The sequence below is a fragment of the Typopeltis vanoorti genome, chromosome 14 (assembly GCF_054136105.1).
Source record: "Typopeltis vanoorti isolate ZY-2024b chromosome 14, IOZ_Tvanoo_1.0, whole genome shotgun sequence".
NCBI classification, from domain to species: Eukaryota; Metazoa; Arthropoda; class Arachnida; order Uropygi; family Thelyphonidae; genus Typopeltis; species Typopeltis vanoorti.
In genome coordinates, this window is record NC_143562.1 from 119401582 (window position 1) to 119415935 (window position 14354).

General features: G+C 36.3%; 1 protein-coding gene across 1 annotated transcript in view; it reads left to right on the forward strand.

The window, feature by feature from the left end:
- Positions 1-14354, forward strand: part of eRF1 (eukaryotic release factor 1) — a 254647-nt gene that overhangs the window by 35312 nt on the left and 204981 nt on the right. Inside the window, exon 2 of the mRNA XM_090404490.1 lies at positions 6154-6329. Within this exon, the coding sequence (XP_090260616.1) occupies positions 6154-6329 (176 nt within the window). The remainder of the gene's footprint in view (positions 1-6153; positions 6330-14354) is intronic.

A 14354-nucleotide genomic window follows, 5' to 3' on the forward strand; every position in this document is an offset into this window, starting at 1 on the left:
TAATTCAATGTGATTGAAAACTTGCTCAAGTTCTTTTGCAGTTAGCTTAGTAGTAACATTCTCTTGTTTGCACTCCATCTTCATATGCACGCTGTTGAAGGAGTTCATTCTTGCTTGACTGTTCTGAATGGGAATCGAGCAAGTTTCTCACATCTTCATTATCCAGTTCATTAAATCCAAGTTCTTTTCCAATTGTGGTGATTTCTTCACTAACGTTAGCTCTTGGGTTGTGCGTATCATCGAGCAACATAGGCTTGAGTTTAAAGTCACCTTCTGCCTCCTAATAAAAGTGTAAGACGATCTTTAGATACTTTGTATCCTGGTTGAGATACTTCCGTTTTAGCTAGGAAAGTTTTTGTTGGTATATGCTTCCAAAAGAGACCAATTTTGTCGATGTTGAATATTTGCTGATAGTCATATTCATCCTCCTGAGTTATCCTTTGCAATTCTTCAGGAAACTTTGCTGCAGAATTTTTATGAGCACTAGCAGATTCCTGTTATTCTTAAGTTATGTAGTCCAATTTGATTTTTAAAATGGTCAAACCATCCCATACTCGCAGTAAGGCTTTCACATTCCTCTTGAAATTTGGTCTCTTTCAGTGAGGTAAAACTACTGAGAGCTTTTGCCTGAATATTCCCTGTACTAAGAGGCATTGTTTTTTTTTGGTTATAATCCTCAATCCAGAGTGATAGAAGACACTCCACCTCAATCATTAAATTGCTTCTATTTCTGGTGATCTGCATGCAAAGAAGCAGTAGTAACTTTTCCTTGTTCTTTGTATTCTTTGCTCTTATTGGGATCAGCTAGTCTTGCATCAATTGCCGGCGCAAACTTGACATTTTTGTCTGTTTGCTCACTTGGGAAAAATGGAGTAAAACCAGGTTTAAAATTGCTTGGTATCTTTAACATACTTATTTAATATAATCTGAACTGTAGACTTGCTATATCCCAGGTCTCACATAATCATTGTATTACTAAAGCTACTTTCATGTCTCTTAATGACTTCCAGCTTTTTTGCTCGCTGCAGATTGGTGACAAAAAATTTCACATAACTTAAAAAAAATCATGTTAACTGATTAATTACTTGCTTAAAGCGGGGAAATAGTATTTCACTCAATCGCGCTGATTATTGTGCATATCGAATTCACGTTAAGTGAGGCTTTCCTGTATTGAAAAATTTCTTTTTGTATTAGTCTTGTAGAACTACTTTCATATCATTGTTCCTTTTCCACTTGTCAACTAGACAGTGGAAACTTTGCAGCCCACACACCTTCAACTTATGCTCATAAGGAGCAATCCAGAGACCTCACCCCATCTTTGGTCATACATAAGCAAACAACTGAATATCTCTCTCCTTTAAATTATTCCTCATATCATTAATATACAAACTGAAGAGCAGTGCTACCAGTACAGAGCCCTGGGGCATTTGACTAGCCATTTATTCTCCTCGATTCCACTTCACCATATACTGCTCTCTAGTGGGTCATCTACCCCTTATCCATGCTGCCAGTTTTGTATGCATTCCCATTTTGATAGTTTTTCTGTGTGGTATTCTTTCAGCTGGCTTTGCAAAGTCTAGCAGCATCATGGTGTAGTCATTTCTCTTATCACTATAAAATGTGAGTAAACTGCTAAAGGAAGACTTGCCTTTTACAAAACCATACTGCCCACCATAGTATTGGATTCCTATCTACCCATTTGGATTTTACTTTAACCCTTATATATTAATTGGTTTGTAATTTTTTACTTCTGTCTTGGAGTCACCTTAATGGAACTATCTTGCCCTCTTCCTACTTTCTTGAAACCTTGCCAAAGCTGAGACTTAGATTGAACAACTTCATAAGAGGTATTGCTGCTTTTCATATTGCTATATGAAAATCAGTAATATCTCTTCATTCATATAGCACATGGGCAAACATGCCATCCAGTCCTGCTGCTGTATTTACACAGATATTTTTCTATATGCTAAGCATATGTCCATCTTCCTCAGTTCTCACATCCATGACAGCAACTGCAAATTCTCCACCTGGATGACTGACACCTTTTTTAGTGTAATCACTTAGCAACTCAACTATTTCTTTACATCTACCACTTTCATGTTATCAGTATTGATTAAAGTCATCCTTCCATAGTCATTCTTCATCTTATTTGCTACATAGCAAAAAACCTCTTGGATTACTTGGGGCTGCTTAGCTACTTTTTTCTTATAATTTAATTTGACCTTTCTTACCATGCAAGTTGCTGTCTCTGCTTAACTTCCACTTGGTTTATCCTCCTGATCTTGATTAAAACAGTCTGATACTGCTTCTCTCAAACAATACCTGACCACTTTCCTTGTAGCTTAAACTATTATGATGCTCCAAGCTTCCTCCATTTTATGTACATTCATTTTGAGAAAGTGACCAAGCATCTTATTCCAGGAGGTTTGCTAACATGTGGAATTCTGTTAAGAAAGGGTTTAGACTGAACTATAAAGCTGGTAACCTCCTGGAACAAGATGCTTGGTCACTTTCTCAAAATGGATGTACTGTGTATGTTCGTTATGGATACAACTTCTGATAATACTTAATCCAGTACCCTCAAACCTCTGGTCCCTTCCATTACATGCTCTTTCAGACATTTACCCCATATCTGTATAAATTCCACTTCCATCTTGCCATGTGCCCCATAATTGATTGGCCTAGTTGTAGTAGTCCTCCATAATCTGTCAATGCATGGCATCCACATCTTCCTGCAGACTTCTTGGTCTGTAGCATCAATAGCCTATCTTGCACCAGATAGTCTCAAATGAACCATCTTCCCTAGATTTAATATTATCATCGAATCCTCCACTTCTATTTTTGTTGAAGTTCTTCAGCTGTCATCAACAATACCCCATTTCCTGTCCTTTTCTCTCTCCTTCCAGAAAATGTATACTTTTTTACATTCTGTCCCTGTAACTATATTGTCTATCAATGAGGGCTTGCTGATGCCTAATTTTTGACAAAGTGGAGCTGAACAATGTCTGAAACTCCTCTCCTTTGTTTTTGATACTTTTGACAGTCATGTACGTGCATTTCAACATCCCTTTTGATACTTTTGTGAATGTTCTTACCAGCCCATTCAGATTTAAAAAAAAAAAAAAATCTGTAAAATTACATTAGGCATTGCATAATTGTTTCAGTATACACTCATTTGTCCCAGGTGTGGCTGAACCCATACTGGACTGTATCGTCTCTAATATTTATAGTTTCCCTAAGTTTGTACTTCCAACCTTTTACTGAACAACTCTCTCCAAATATATAACTCCATTCAAAAGCAATCCATGAGGCATATGAGTTCTTATATCCATCACACTCACTCCATAGATCTATAAACTGCACACCATTCCTCTTCTTCGATCTTCTGATCAACTCATTAGCAGTTTGACTCTTCTCAGTTCATTCCTACCATACTGAGACAACAGATTCACAATCTAACTTTCTCAACCTTCTGTTGCATATATAGCATATTTCTCAACTTTCAAATCATTTGTGCCAGCCAAAACAATTCTTTCTCTTTTTCCCTTGGCATATTAACAGGTTCACAAATATCCTTGATCTTTGCACCTGGGGGAAGCATGCTTTCATTATGTTCTCAGTACATCTTGTCATATCTCTATACAATACCTTCTCCTTACTCCTAGTTTCTTGCACTTCTATACTTTCCTATTCACTTTTTCTTTCATTCTCCCTCCTGCTTTACCAAATACAGGAATATAATTTGTAAATTTAATTTATAGTTAAGTGAAAAAACTTACTCAGCAGTTAGAATTGAAGGAAATACAGGAAGTTGGTTTGATGTAAAATCAGAGGAAAGACAGTGATGCACATTATGAAAGAAAGTGGCATTAGACCTGATATTAGAATTGGTGATTTCAAACTTAGCTTTTTTCTTTATGCAGATGTGTTTAGTAGTACAGGAATACATCTAGTGCGAGTCTCCAGGATTCTCTAACTAAATTGAATAACAGCTGTAACAAATTTGGCATGAAAATCAGCAATAAAAAGAGCAAAACTATGAAAATAGGCAGGAGCATAGAAAACTTCAGTTGAATGAAGAGTTTATAGAACAACAAATTTATATAATGTAGTGTCTATGAAGAGTTTATAGACACTACATTATATGAAATCCTTCATGCTAAACTCGGTGAACAAGGAAGCCTTGGCGTCCATTTTCCACATATGCATTGATGCCATGAAACGCTTCTCGAATAATATCCTATATTAAAATTTGCAGTCACACACACACACACTCAACTACACAATCTAAAGTAAGTAAAATACTTCCAGTAATAATTATTAAAATTGCTAATATTCAAGTTGATTTGATAGGTTGTTTAACTCTGGATGTTGACCAGTGGCTGTTTGTAATTCTTATATATTTAGAATAATAGTATTCAGTTCTGTGGCACAGTGCCTATACTTCATCTCAGCATGCACCACTGGACACTTGGAAAAAAAAAAGTTTTAGAAATGTGCAGTCACCTTGGACATTTCAAGGGCTTTGATCATTTAGCATTACAAACTGCCTTCTTATACTCTATCTATTACCCTCTGTAACTGGATAGCCAACTTTCTCTCTGGTTGTTCACTGCATACTATGGCAGGCAGCACCCTCTCTTCAAGAATTTGCCACCAATTCTGAATTTCTCAGGAATCTGTTCTTCTATCACCTACTCTTTCTTTTGTACATAAATGAGCCCTCAATTAGCACTGCTATCCACAGCTTTGCTGACAATGACATGTAGTTTTCAGACATCCCAGTCATATGCAGTCAGTGCTTTAAACACTAATCTTCACACACCAGCCTTTAGTGGGGTAAGGATAACCTGGTCACCTTCCATGCTGCCAAAATGCAGTCTTTTTTTTTTTTTTTTTTATTTACAAAAGAGATTTCAGATCACCTTCAATATTCCCCTCTCCCCTCTTGGACTGACATTTACTTCCAGCCTCTGAAAAAACTATGCTCGCTTTTCTGCTCAAGAATCTATTTTACATCCACCTATCTTTAGAATATTATTTATGCATTTAGGGTGGTGCACCTAAAAGTTTATAGTAAACATTCCATGTGAATAGAGTCAGGAGTAATCTGTTGATATTCTTGAAATGTTGGAGATTGTAGTCCTTTGGAAATGCTTCATGAGGGAGGCTGTTCCACAGAATTGAAGTGGAAGGAATGAAAGATGACTGATGCTAGCAGGTTTGGTGAGTATACAGTTAGACTGTAAAGGGATGTCAGGCAACTGTTGCTCGAGTTTCTGTACATCAGGCAGAAATAGGAGGCATAATGAATAAAAGTTCTGTTGTGTGAAATCTAAAAAATGCAAATTGCTGTCAGAACTTTTATTCATAAATAAACTGAAATTGATTTAAAATAAAAAAAACATGATAAAACTGAAATGGCTGGACAATGGCCATGGAAATGTATGTAGAATTATGAAATATTGAATATATCTGACATATTTCTAGTCCTTTGAAATTTCAAAAGAAGCGGGGGAAATAGAATGATCAAGTAAACTGAATTTACATTGCTATATGAACTAAATATAGTATGATGTTTTTTGTTTTGTTTTATACTTTTAGTTTTACAAGTTTTTAACATTGTTTTGTTAATATGCTGCTGTGTTTTATTAAATAATGCATTTATCAAATTTTGTCTTTTAAAAAATATCATTTATGCTAACTGTCCTTGATGCATAGTTGCCTATATTATCAAGTAATTGACAATGCTCTGAAAATGTTCTTATGATAGTAGTTAGGTCTCGTTAAATTCTAGTGACGTCAGTTTTGTGTTTTTTCCCTTTTCCATATCCCAGAAAAAAACATTTACAAAAATCCTTTTACTTTGTAAAGGCCTGTTCTACTCATGTAAGTAGTATATTACAAAATGGTATGCTTCACAGAGTTGCACTTATAAAACAAAGTCGGTTTAAAAAAAAAAAAACAATCTTAATTTATGATATAGAATGAAATTGCAAATAGGCAAGATATAAAGGAAAGGATTATTACATTTTCATTGCAGTCAGTTGATTTGAGGTTATGGTTTCAAGAAACACTCGAATTTATTGGTTATTATTGCTTTCAGATTTTAGTGTTATTTCATATTTACAGTGATTTTTTTTATTTCTGCAGGAATGGGACTAGTATGATATCCTTAATCATACCACCAAAGGACCAAATCTCTAGAGTTTCTAAAATGTTAGCAGATGAATTTGGTACAGCATCTAATATCAAAAGTAGAGTAAACAGACTTTCAGTTCTAGGGGCCATTACATCAGTACAACACAGGTTAAAGTTATACACAAAAGGTATATATATTATTAAACATTTGTAAATTTAAATTTTATATGAAGGATGGATATTATTTCTGGGAAAAATCCCATGTTACTCCTCTTAACAAACTATTATATTTACGGCTATTTGCCTGCTTCTGTTTAGGAGTGCCCCAGTTTAAAATGCCATTGGCCCTTTTCTCACGGATTCTTAGGGCAGATGTATATTTATCAATAAATATATGTTGCATAGAGGACAAGAAATTTGCACATACCTTTTTCTGGGTGTTGTGGCTCTTCTTCTTTCGCGTTGTCCAAACTACTGTGTGTGTGTGGGGGATTTCGTTTTGGCAAGTGGGAGAATTGAAATAACAAATGGAAAAAACCCGGGCTTTTTTGAATAACATATATATATACATATATATTATACGGGATGGGCAGAGCGTTTTTTATATATTTATATGAGGTGGGAAAGGGTGAAAGGGGTTGAAAACGGCAACTGATTTTGGGGGGGAGGGGTGTTGACAGGGTGCGGTCCGTTTCGACTATTCGTGGTCGTCTGAACACATGGAGGAAGTGGATGCTATGTCAGGTCGGGTAGGTGCTTTTGAAGTGGTTGTGACCTCAATTTTATGTTATGTAGCTTCCAAACCTCGGAGATTATGTAGGACCTGTGTACGTTGATAGAGTTTGCATCACACTTTATAGCTATTGTTTCCGATATTCTAAGCATTGTTTCATTGTCTTGTCTGTCTACTATGATGGCCTTGTCGATCTGCGGGGTATGTTTTTGTTTAAGGGCGTGGACAGCTATTTCTGTTTTTCCTGTGCTTTGTATTCGATTTTTCTTTTTGATGTTGCGTTTTTTAATATTTAAATGTTCTGGAATAGGGATGTTACAATCGCGGAAGTGTTCTTGTAGTCTTTCCCATAAAGATCTGATGGTGGAACCTGTGTAGGTGATATCACAGTCTTTTTGGCAGGGAAATTTATAGACTACGTTGTGATGTTCAAATATTTCTTTTTGTGTCTGAGATTTAGTGGGTTTTAGGAGATTTGCCAATTTTTGGTTTCTGGTGAATACCAGTTTGTAGTCAGTATGTTTGAAGATGTATTTGTAGGCTTTGTATGTGTTTTGAGTGTATGATAGTTTGATAATTTTTTGTGTAGGGAAGTTTATTTTGGTATTTGGGTTGTTTTGGCGGTTTTTGGCAGTCTTCTTTGCGTAATTTATTAGTTGTGTAGGATAGTTGCGATTTTCGAAGATCTATGTTAGTTTTTTTATTTCTGCATTTAGATTACTCTGATTGGTTGAAAATTTGTACGCATTTATGAATTGTGATAAGATGACAGTTTTTTTAACGGAATATGGATGGTATGAGTGGAAATGGAGGTAGTTTCCGATATGTGAGGGTTTGTGGTATACTTTCGTGGCTATTTTGTTGTGTGTTCTGGTTAGTGTCAAGTTTAAGAAATTAATGGATTTGTTCTGTTCGGTTTCTATGGTGAATTTTAGTCTGTTGCTGTAACTGTTTAGGGATGCTTTTAAGGTGGTGATGTGTGCAGGATTTCCAATGCACAGAATATCTTCCACGTATCTGCCATAATATGTGATGCCGGCGGGGGGGGAGTAGGAGTGATACACAGGTTCCACAATCAGATCTTTATGGGCAAGACTACAAGAACACTTCCGTGATTGTAACATCCCTATTCCAGAACATTTAAATACTAAAAAATGCAACATCAAAAAGAAAAATCGAATACAAAGCACAGGAAAAACAAATAGCTGTCCACACCCTTGAACAAAAACATACCCCGCAGATCGACAAGGCCATCATAGTAGACAGACAAGACAATGAAACAATGCTTAGAATATCGGAAACAATAGCCATAAAGTGTGACCCGAACTCTATCAATGTACACAAGCCCTACATAATCTCCGAGGTTTGGAAGCTACACAACATAAAATTGAGGTCACAATCCCAACCAATAGGCGATAACACAAACACTTCAAAAGCAGAAGCACCTACCCGACCTGACATAGCATCCACTTCCTCCATGTGTTCAGACGACTACCACGAATAGTCGAAACAAACCACACCCCGTCAACCCTTCACCTCCTATAAAAATCAGTTATTTTCAACCCCTTTCACCCTTTCCCACCTAATATAAATATATAAAAAACGCTCCGCCCATCCCTTTTATAATACATATGTATATATATGTTATCCAAAAAAAAACCGGGTTTTTTCCATTTGTTATTTCAATTCTCCCACTTGCCAAAACAAAATCACCCCCAACACACACACACACACAGTAGTTTGGACAACGTGAAAGAAGAAGAGCCACAACACCCAGAAAAAGGTATGTGCAAATTTCTTGTCCTCTATGCAACATATATTTATTGATAAATATACATCTGCCCTAAGAATCCATGAGAAAAGAGCCAATGGCATTTTAAACTGGGGCACTCCTAAACAGAAGCAGGCAAATAGCCGTAAATATAATAAATATTTTATGTGAAGGTCATATAGTGGATATATACTATCTATGCATCTTGATGGACTATTGGTATTCTCGTTGGTGTACAAGGGTGGTCTGAAATGTTCTCCGCCTCGACCATAGATGGCAACACTATCGGCAAGAGATTTTTTTTCTAAGCAGATACATCTGTCATAAGCATCTATGTGAAATTGCAAGTCATTCTATCAAGTAGTTTGTTTTATACAGCTGCCTGAAGCAAAAGTGTTGTCTGTATCCATTGAAATGGATAAAATTGAGTATCATGTGGTTATAAAATACTTTCTAAAGGAAGGTTTAACACCAAAAAAAATTCGTTCGAAGTTCATAAAAGTTATGGGCACTCTTCTCCTTCATTTTCAACAATTAAGAAATGGGCTGTCAAGTTTAAATGTGGCCATACCAGCCTTGAAGATGATCCACGTCCAAAAAGTGTAACAACATCAAAAATCATTAATCAAGTGCACGATATAGTATAGGATGACTGACGAGTCAAGGTTCGTGAAATTGCTGATACTATAGGCATTTCAAAAGAATGTGTAGGATATATTTTGCATGAAGAATTTCATATGAAAAAGCTTTGCGTAGGATGTGTGCCACACTTGCTCACAGCAGAACAAAAACGCACTTGCATGAAAATCTCTGAACAGTGCTTGGAGTGTTTTATCAAAAATAAAACTGATTTTGTGCGTTGATTTATTACTATGGATGAGACTTGGATTCACCAGAATCCAAACAGCAGTCAAAACAGTGGACAGAAGCCAGTTGTTCAGTGCCAAAGAAGACAGTCGGTTCCATCAGCAGGAAAGGTCATGATGTCGGTGTTTTGGTTGTTGAAGGCATTTTGTTTATTAATTATCTCAAAGGGTGAAACAATAACCAGGAAATGTTATTCAGATCTTTTAACCAAACTATATGAAAAAATTCATGAGAAAAGACTGGGTTTGCAGAAGAAAAAAATCATCTTTCATCAGGACAATGCACCTGTCCACAAAGGTGTTTTGGTAATGGGAAAATTAAGGGATCTGCACTATGAATTGTTGGAACATCCACTCTATTCCTGAGATTTGGCTCCCTCTGACTTCTATTTCTTCCCAAAACTAATACACTTTCTCGTTGGTCAGCATTTTTCTTCGAATCAATGATTGTAGCTGTAGAGGGCTGTTTTGCTGATCTTACTGAGAATCACTATAGGGACGGGATAATGGAGCTGGAATAAATGTATTAGTCTTAATAGAAATTATGTTGAAAAATAAAAATAATTTTGAAATTATGAATTTGTTTTTTAATTGTTAGGTCAAGGTCTAACTATTCAGACCACCCTCATTATGTATTCCAATAAGTCTTCTGGTCTTCCCACTCCAAGTTTCGCTTTAAGCTCGTTATCATTTCTAATATTCTACCTGCTTAATAACATAATCATTATTTACACACATATTTTTTTCCTTTAAATAATTTTAATTTAAAAACCTTTTATAAGTATCTTTTAAAATGAACATGCAACTGGATTTATGTGAGAGAGGGGAAAAAAATAGAAATGAAAAATGCTAGAGCTACTTTTTTGCTGAGGCTGGGTTGGCAGTATAATACTACAAGTTCCTAAAATATCATCATCATCATCATCATCATCATCATCAAATTCCTGCCATGTACCCTCAAGGGGTGTACAGGATATGATAGTACTACATGAAAAAATTACATTATTATTAATTTCCTATCTACAATTTTCCTCCAAATCAGTCTGTTACTTGTCAAGACTCCAACATTATCAGATCTTATATTTCTATCGTCTAAAGCACTTTGTACAGTATCAATCCACCTATATCTTGGTCTTCCTCTAGGTCGTTTTGCTGCCAACCTGGCAGAGAACACTTGTTTTGCTAATCTTTCCTCGCCCATTCTGTTTAAGTGACCATACCACCTGAGATTAGCTCTGCTAACACCTTCCTGGATGCTGACAATGTCAAGTTCTTTCCTAATATCCTCGTTTTTAATATGATATTGCCATTGATGCCATCTGTTCACGCCTATAATCTTTCTCAGGACTCTCATATCTGTGGTCTCTAGTCTTTGGTCAAGTGTTTTACTTCTGACCCAGCTCTCAGATCCATAAGTTAAAACTGGTCTGAACACTGTCTTGTACACAGCTAATTTAGTGTTCCGACTAATTTCTCTCTTATTCCATATGAATTTATTCAATTGACTTCCCACCATACCAGCTTTGCTTATTCTGTTGTCTATTTCTATATTTAATTTACCATCTTCAGTAAAAATCGTGCCTAAATAGCTGAAATGTTTTACTTGTTCCACAGGTTCTCCATTCACAACACAGTTGACATTTTCAATGATTCTGCCTCTTTTCATTGTCTTTGTCTTTTTATTGCTGACCTTCATACCATTTCTATTACAACAGCTATTCAATTTAGTCAGAGAATCTTGCAGACTTGTAGCGGATTTATTTAGAAGTATAACATCATCCGCATAAAGCAAAGAGCTGACATTAACATCTCCAATTTTGATATCATGTTTAATACCACTTTCCTTCATAATGTGATCCATATAGATAATGAATAACAGAGGGGATAATGTACATCCTTGTCTCACACCAGATTTAACATTAAACCATCTTCTTGTACTTCCTTCAATTCTAACTGCTGACTCACAACTCAAATAAAGACTAAGTATTGTTTGATATAATGCCCCATTGACACCATATAACTGCAGCGTATTGAATAGCTTCTCTCTTGGCACCTTGTCATATGCCTTTTCCAGATCGACAAAACTTAAATACAGATCTTTGTTATATTCCCATGCTTTCTCAACTATTTGTCGTAAAGTGAAGATCTGATCCTGACAGCCTCTATTTGGCCTGAATCCAGCTTGTTCTTCACCAAGCTTTTCTTCCACAATTCTTCTCAACCGTTTCTCAAGTATACTTGCATAGATCTTGCCAGGAACACTCAGTAGGGAAATACCTCTGTAATTCTCACATTCAGTTTTATTTCCCTTTTTATATATGGGTACTATGAGAGCTCTACTCCAGTCATCAGGAATTCGTCCCTCTGTCCAGGCTTTCTGAACTATGCAGTGCAGCCACTGTAAGACTCTTATACCACCATACTTCAGCATTTCTGGTCGAATATCATCTACTCCTGCTGCCTTTCCACATTTCAAGCCTTTGATGGCTTTTTCTACTTCTAGTATGGATATGTATTTCTGACTGCATGTCTGGTCAGTGTTTTTTACCACAGTGCTGTCATCACTGCTTGTTTCATTTAGCAGTTTTTCAAAGTAATTACTCCATACTTAAAGAATATCTTTTTCTCCCGTTTTCATGTCACCTTTATCATCTCTAATTCCTTTTACAGCACTCTTTCCTCCATTCTTAAGCTTCTTCAACAACCTCCAGAATATTTTGCCACCTTCTTGATATTTATTTTCTATATTCTTGCCAAAGTCCTCCCATGACTTTTGTTTAGCTAGTTTTACACAGTGTTTAGCATTCTTGCATTTGTCTCTATATCCTCTAAGAGCACAAGCTGACTTATTTGACAGGAACTTTTGGTATGCTTTCTTCTTTTCCTTCACTGCCTCTTTAACTTCCTGTGTCCACCAGGGAGTTCTGATTTTTTTATCCTTACAGATAACCTCATACAGATAACCTCACCACATGCCTCTCTGGCAGAATCAATCAATGTTTTCTTCAGAGTTTGCCACTGAATCTCCAAGGTTTGATTCCTGTTCTCAAACTCTTTCATTTTTTCTTCAATAATCTTTGTGTATTTTAGCCTATAGTTCACATCTGAGAGCTGCTCAACTTTTATTCGCTTTAAAACTTTCTTACATGTTATTCTTTTCAATATGAAATTCAATTTTATCCTGCTCAACACTAAATAGTGATCACTTCCAATTTCAAATCCTCTGTACACTCTGGTGTCCTGCACCAGGGAGAAAACATCACTATCAACAATAACATAGTCAATGAGACTTTTCTTATTCCTAGCTTCTTCTCTCCATGTGAATTTGTGCACATTTTTATGTTGGAACATGGTGTTAGTAATAACCAGTCCATGTCCTGAGCAGAAATCCAACAGATATTTGCCATTATTATTAGCTTTGCTCTTTTCTCCAAATTTTCCCAAAATATTTTTGTATGTCTCGCAATCATTTCCTACTCTGCTATTTAGATCCCCAACAAGGACCAACTTTTCATTTTTCATTGTGTCAGTTGCTTTTTCTAAAGCCTCAAAAAATTCCTCCACTTCTACCTTAGTAGAACCTTCTGTGGGACCATAGGCACAAATAAGTCTCATTGTCCAGTTCCCCATTCTCATATTTGCCCACATTACTCTACTTGAGACTGCCTGCCATTCAAGAAGATGAGCCTCATATTTTGTGTTGAATACTATGGCTACTCCTTCTTTTCCTTGATTGTCATTGCCTGAATATAACATTTTGTATTTATTGCTCAGAAAGATCTCACCAGTTTTGGTCTTTTTTGTTTCAGTCACCCCTATTATGTCGATCTGGTACTTATCTAATTCCTCAGCTAGCTCCATTTCTTTGCCATTCAGGCTTCTTACGTTGATAGTACCGATCTTTAACTCTGGTGATGTTGAGTTGGGGTTTGTTTTCAGATTTGTTCCAGTAGCTGACTTTTCGCTGTTCGCCCTGGTTCCCTGCCGAAAACAACGGGGGCCTTGTTTAACCGGGCGACGCCCCAGCCGGCATGAAATTTTGTCATGTTGTACAATCATTTTTTGTTTTGGTTTAACCAATAAGAATACAATCTGGTCGGCTAAATCCCAAATTGCCAGCCCATCCTCGTCCGTTCAGTATCCAAGTAGATACCCAACAGGGTGCACCACGAGAAGGTGAGGATTGGACATTAGGTCAGGAGCCCTGGTCGGTTCTCCGCATTCCTTTAAAGGTCCTAAAATATTGAAATGTTTAACCATCACTGCAGTTCAAATGCGGTTAATTAGAAGGGATTCATTCATTCTTTGAGAAACATTTCAAAGAATTGATATGAATTTTTGTTCTAAAACATTCAAGGTCAAGTATCGTGACTTCTTTGAAACCTAATTTAGTGCTGTGATTGGCCAGTTAATCCTGTCTGCATAGTGTAATATGACTGTCATTCATGCGTTTTCTTTTGGCTGGAGCTGTTTTTATCCTTTGTGTTTCAGGGAGAAGAAACTTTACCATCTCTATATAGATCAGCTAACTTCAGTTGAAAAAATTTTCAACTTTACATCTTGACGAGATTCAAACCCAGGTCTTTCCAACCAGAAGGCATCATTGAAACTGATTGAGCTATGGCAGATCTTGTGGCTTTAAGTAGAAATGGATATTTTTAGTCATCTCAGCAGCTTTTTTCCTGGATGGAAACTTGCATTAATAAAAGAAAATTTGAGTCTTTCTGTTTCTTGAAGCACTTTTCAAGGAGGAAGTTGATGACTAGCAGTTTTGTACACAGCAGACATTTGCTGGAAGATATGTTTGTCTTGATTTCATTACATCATCAGCTCACTGAGTTAA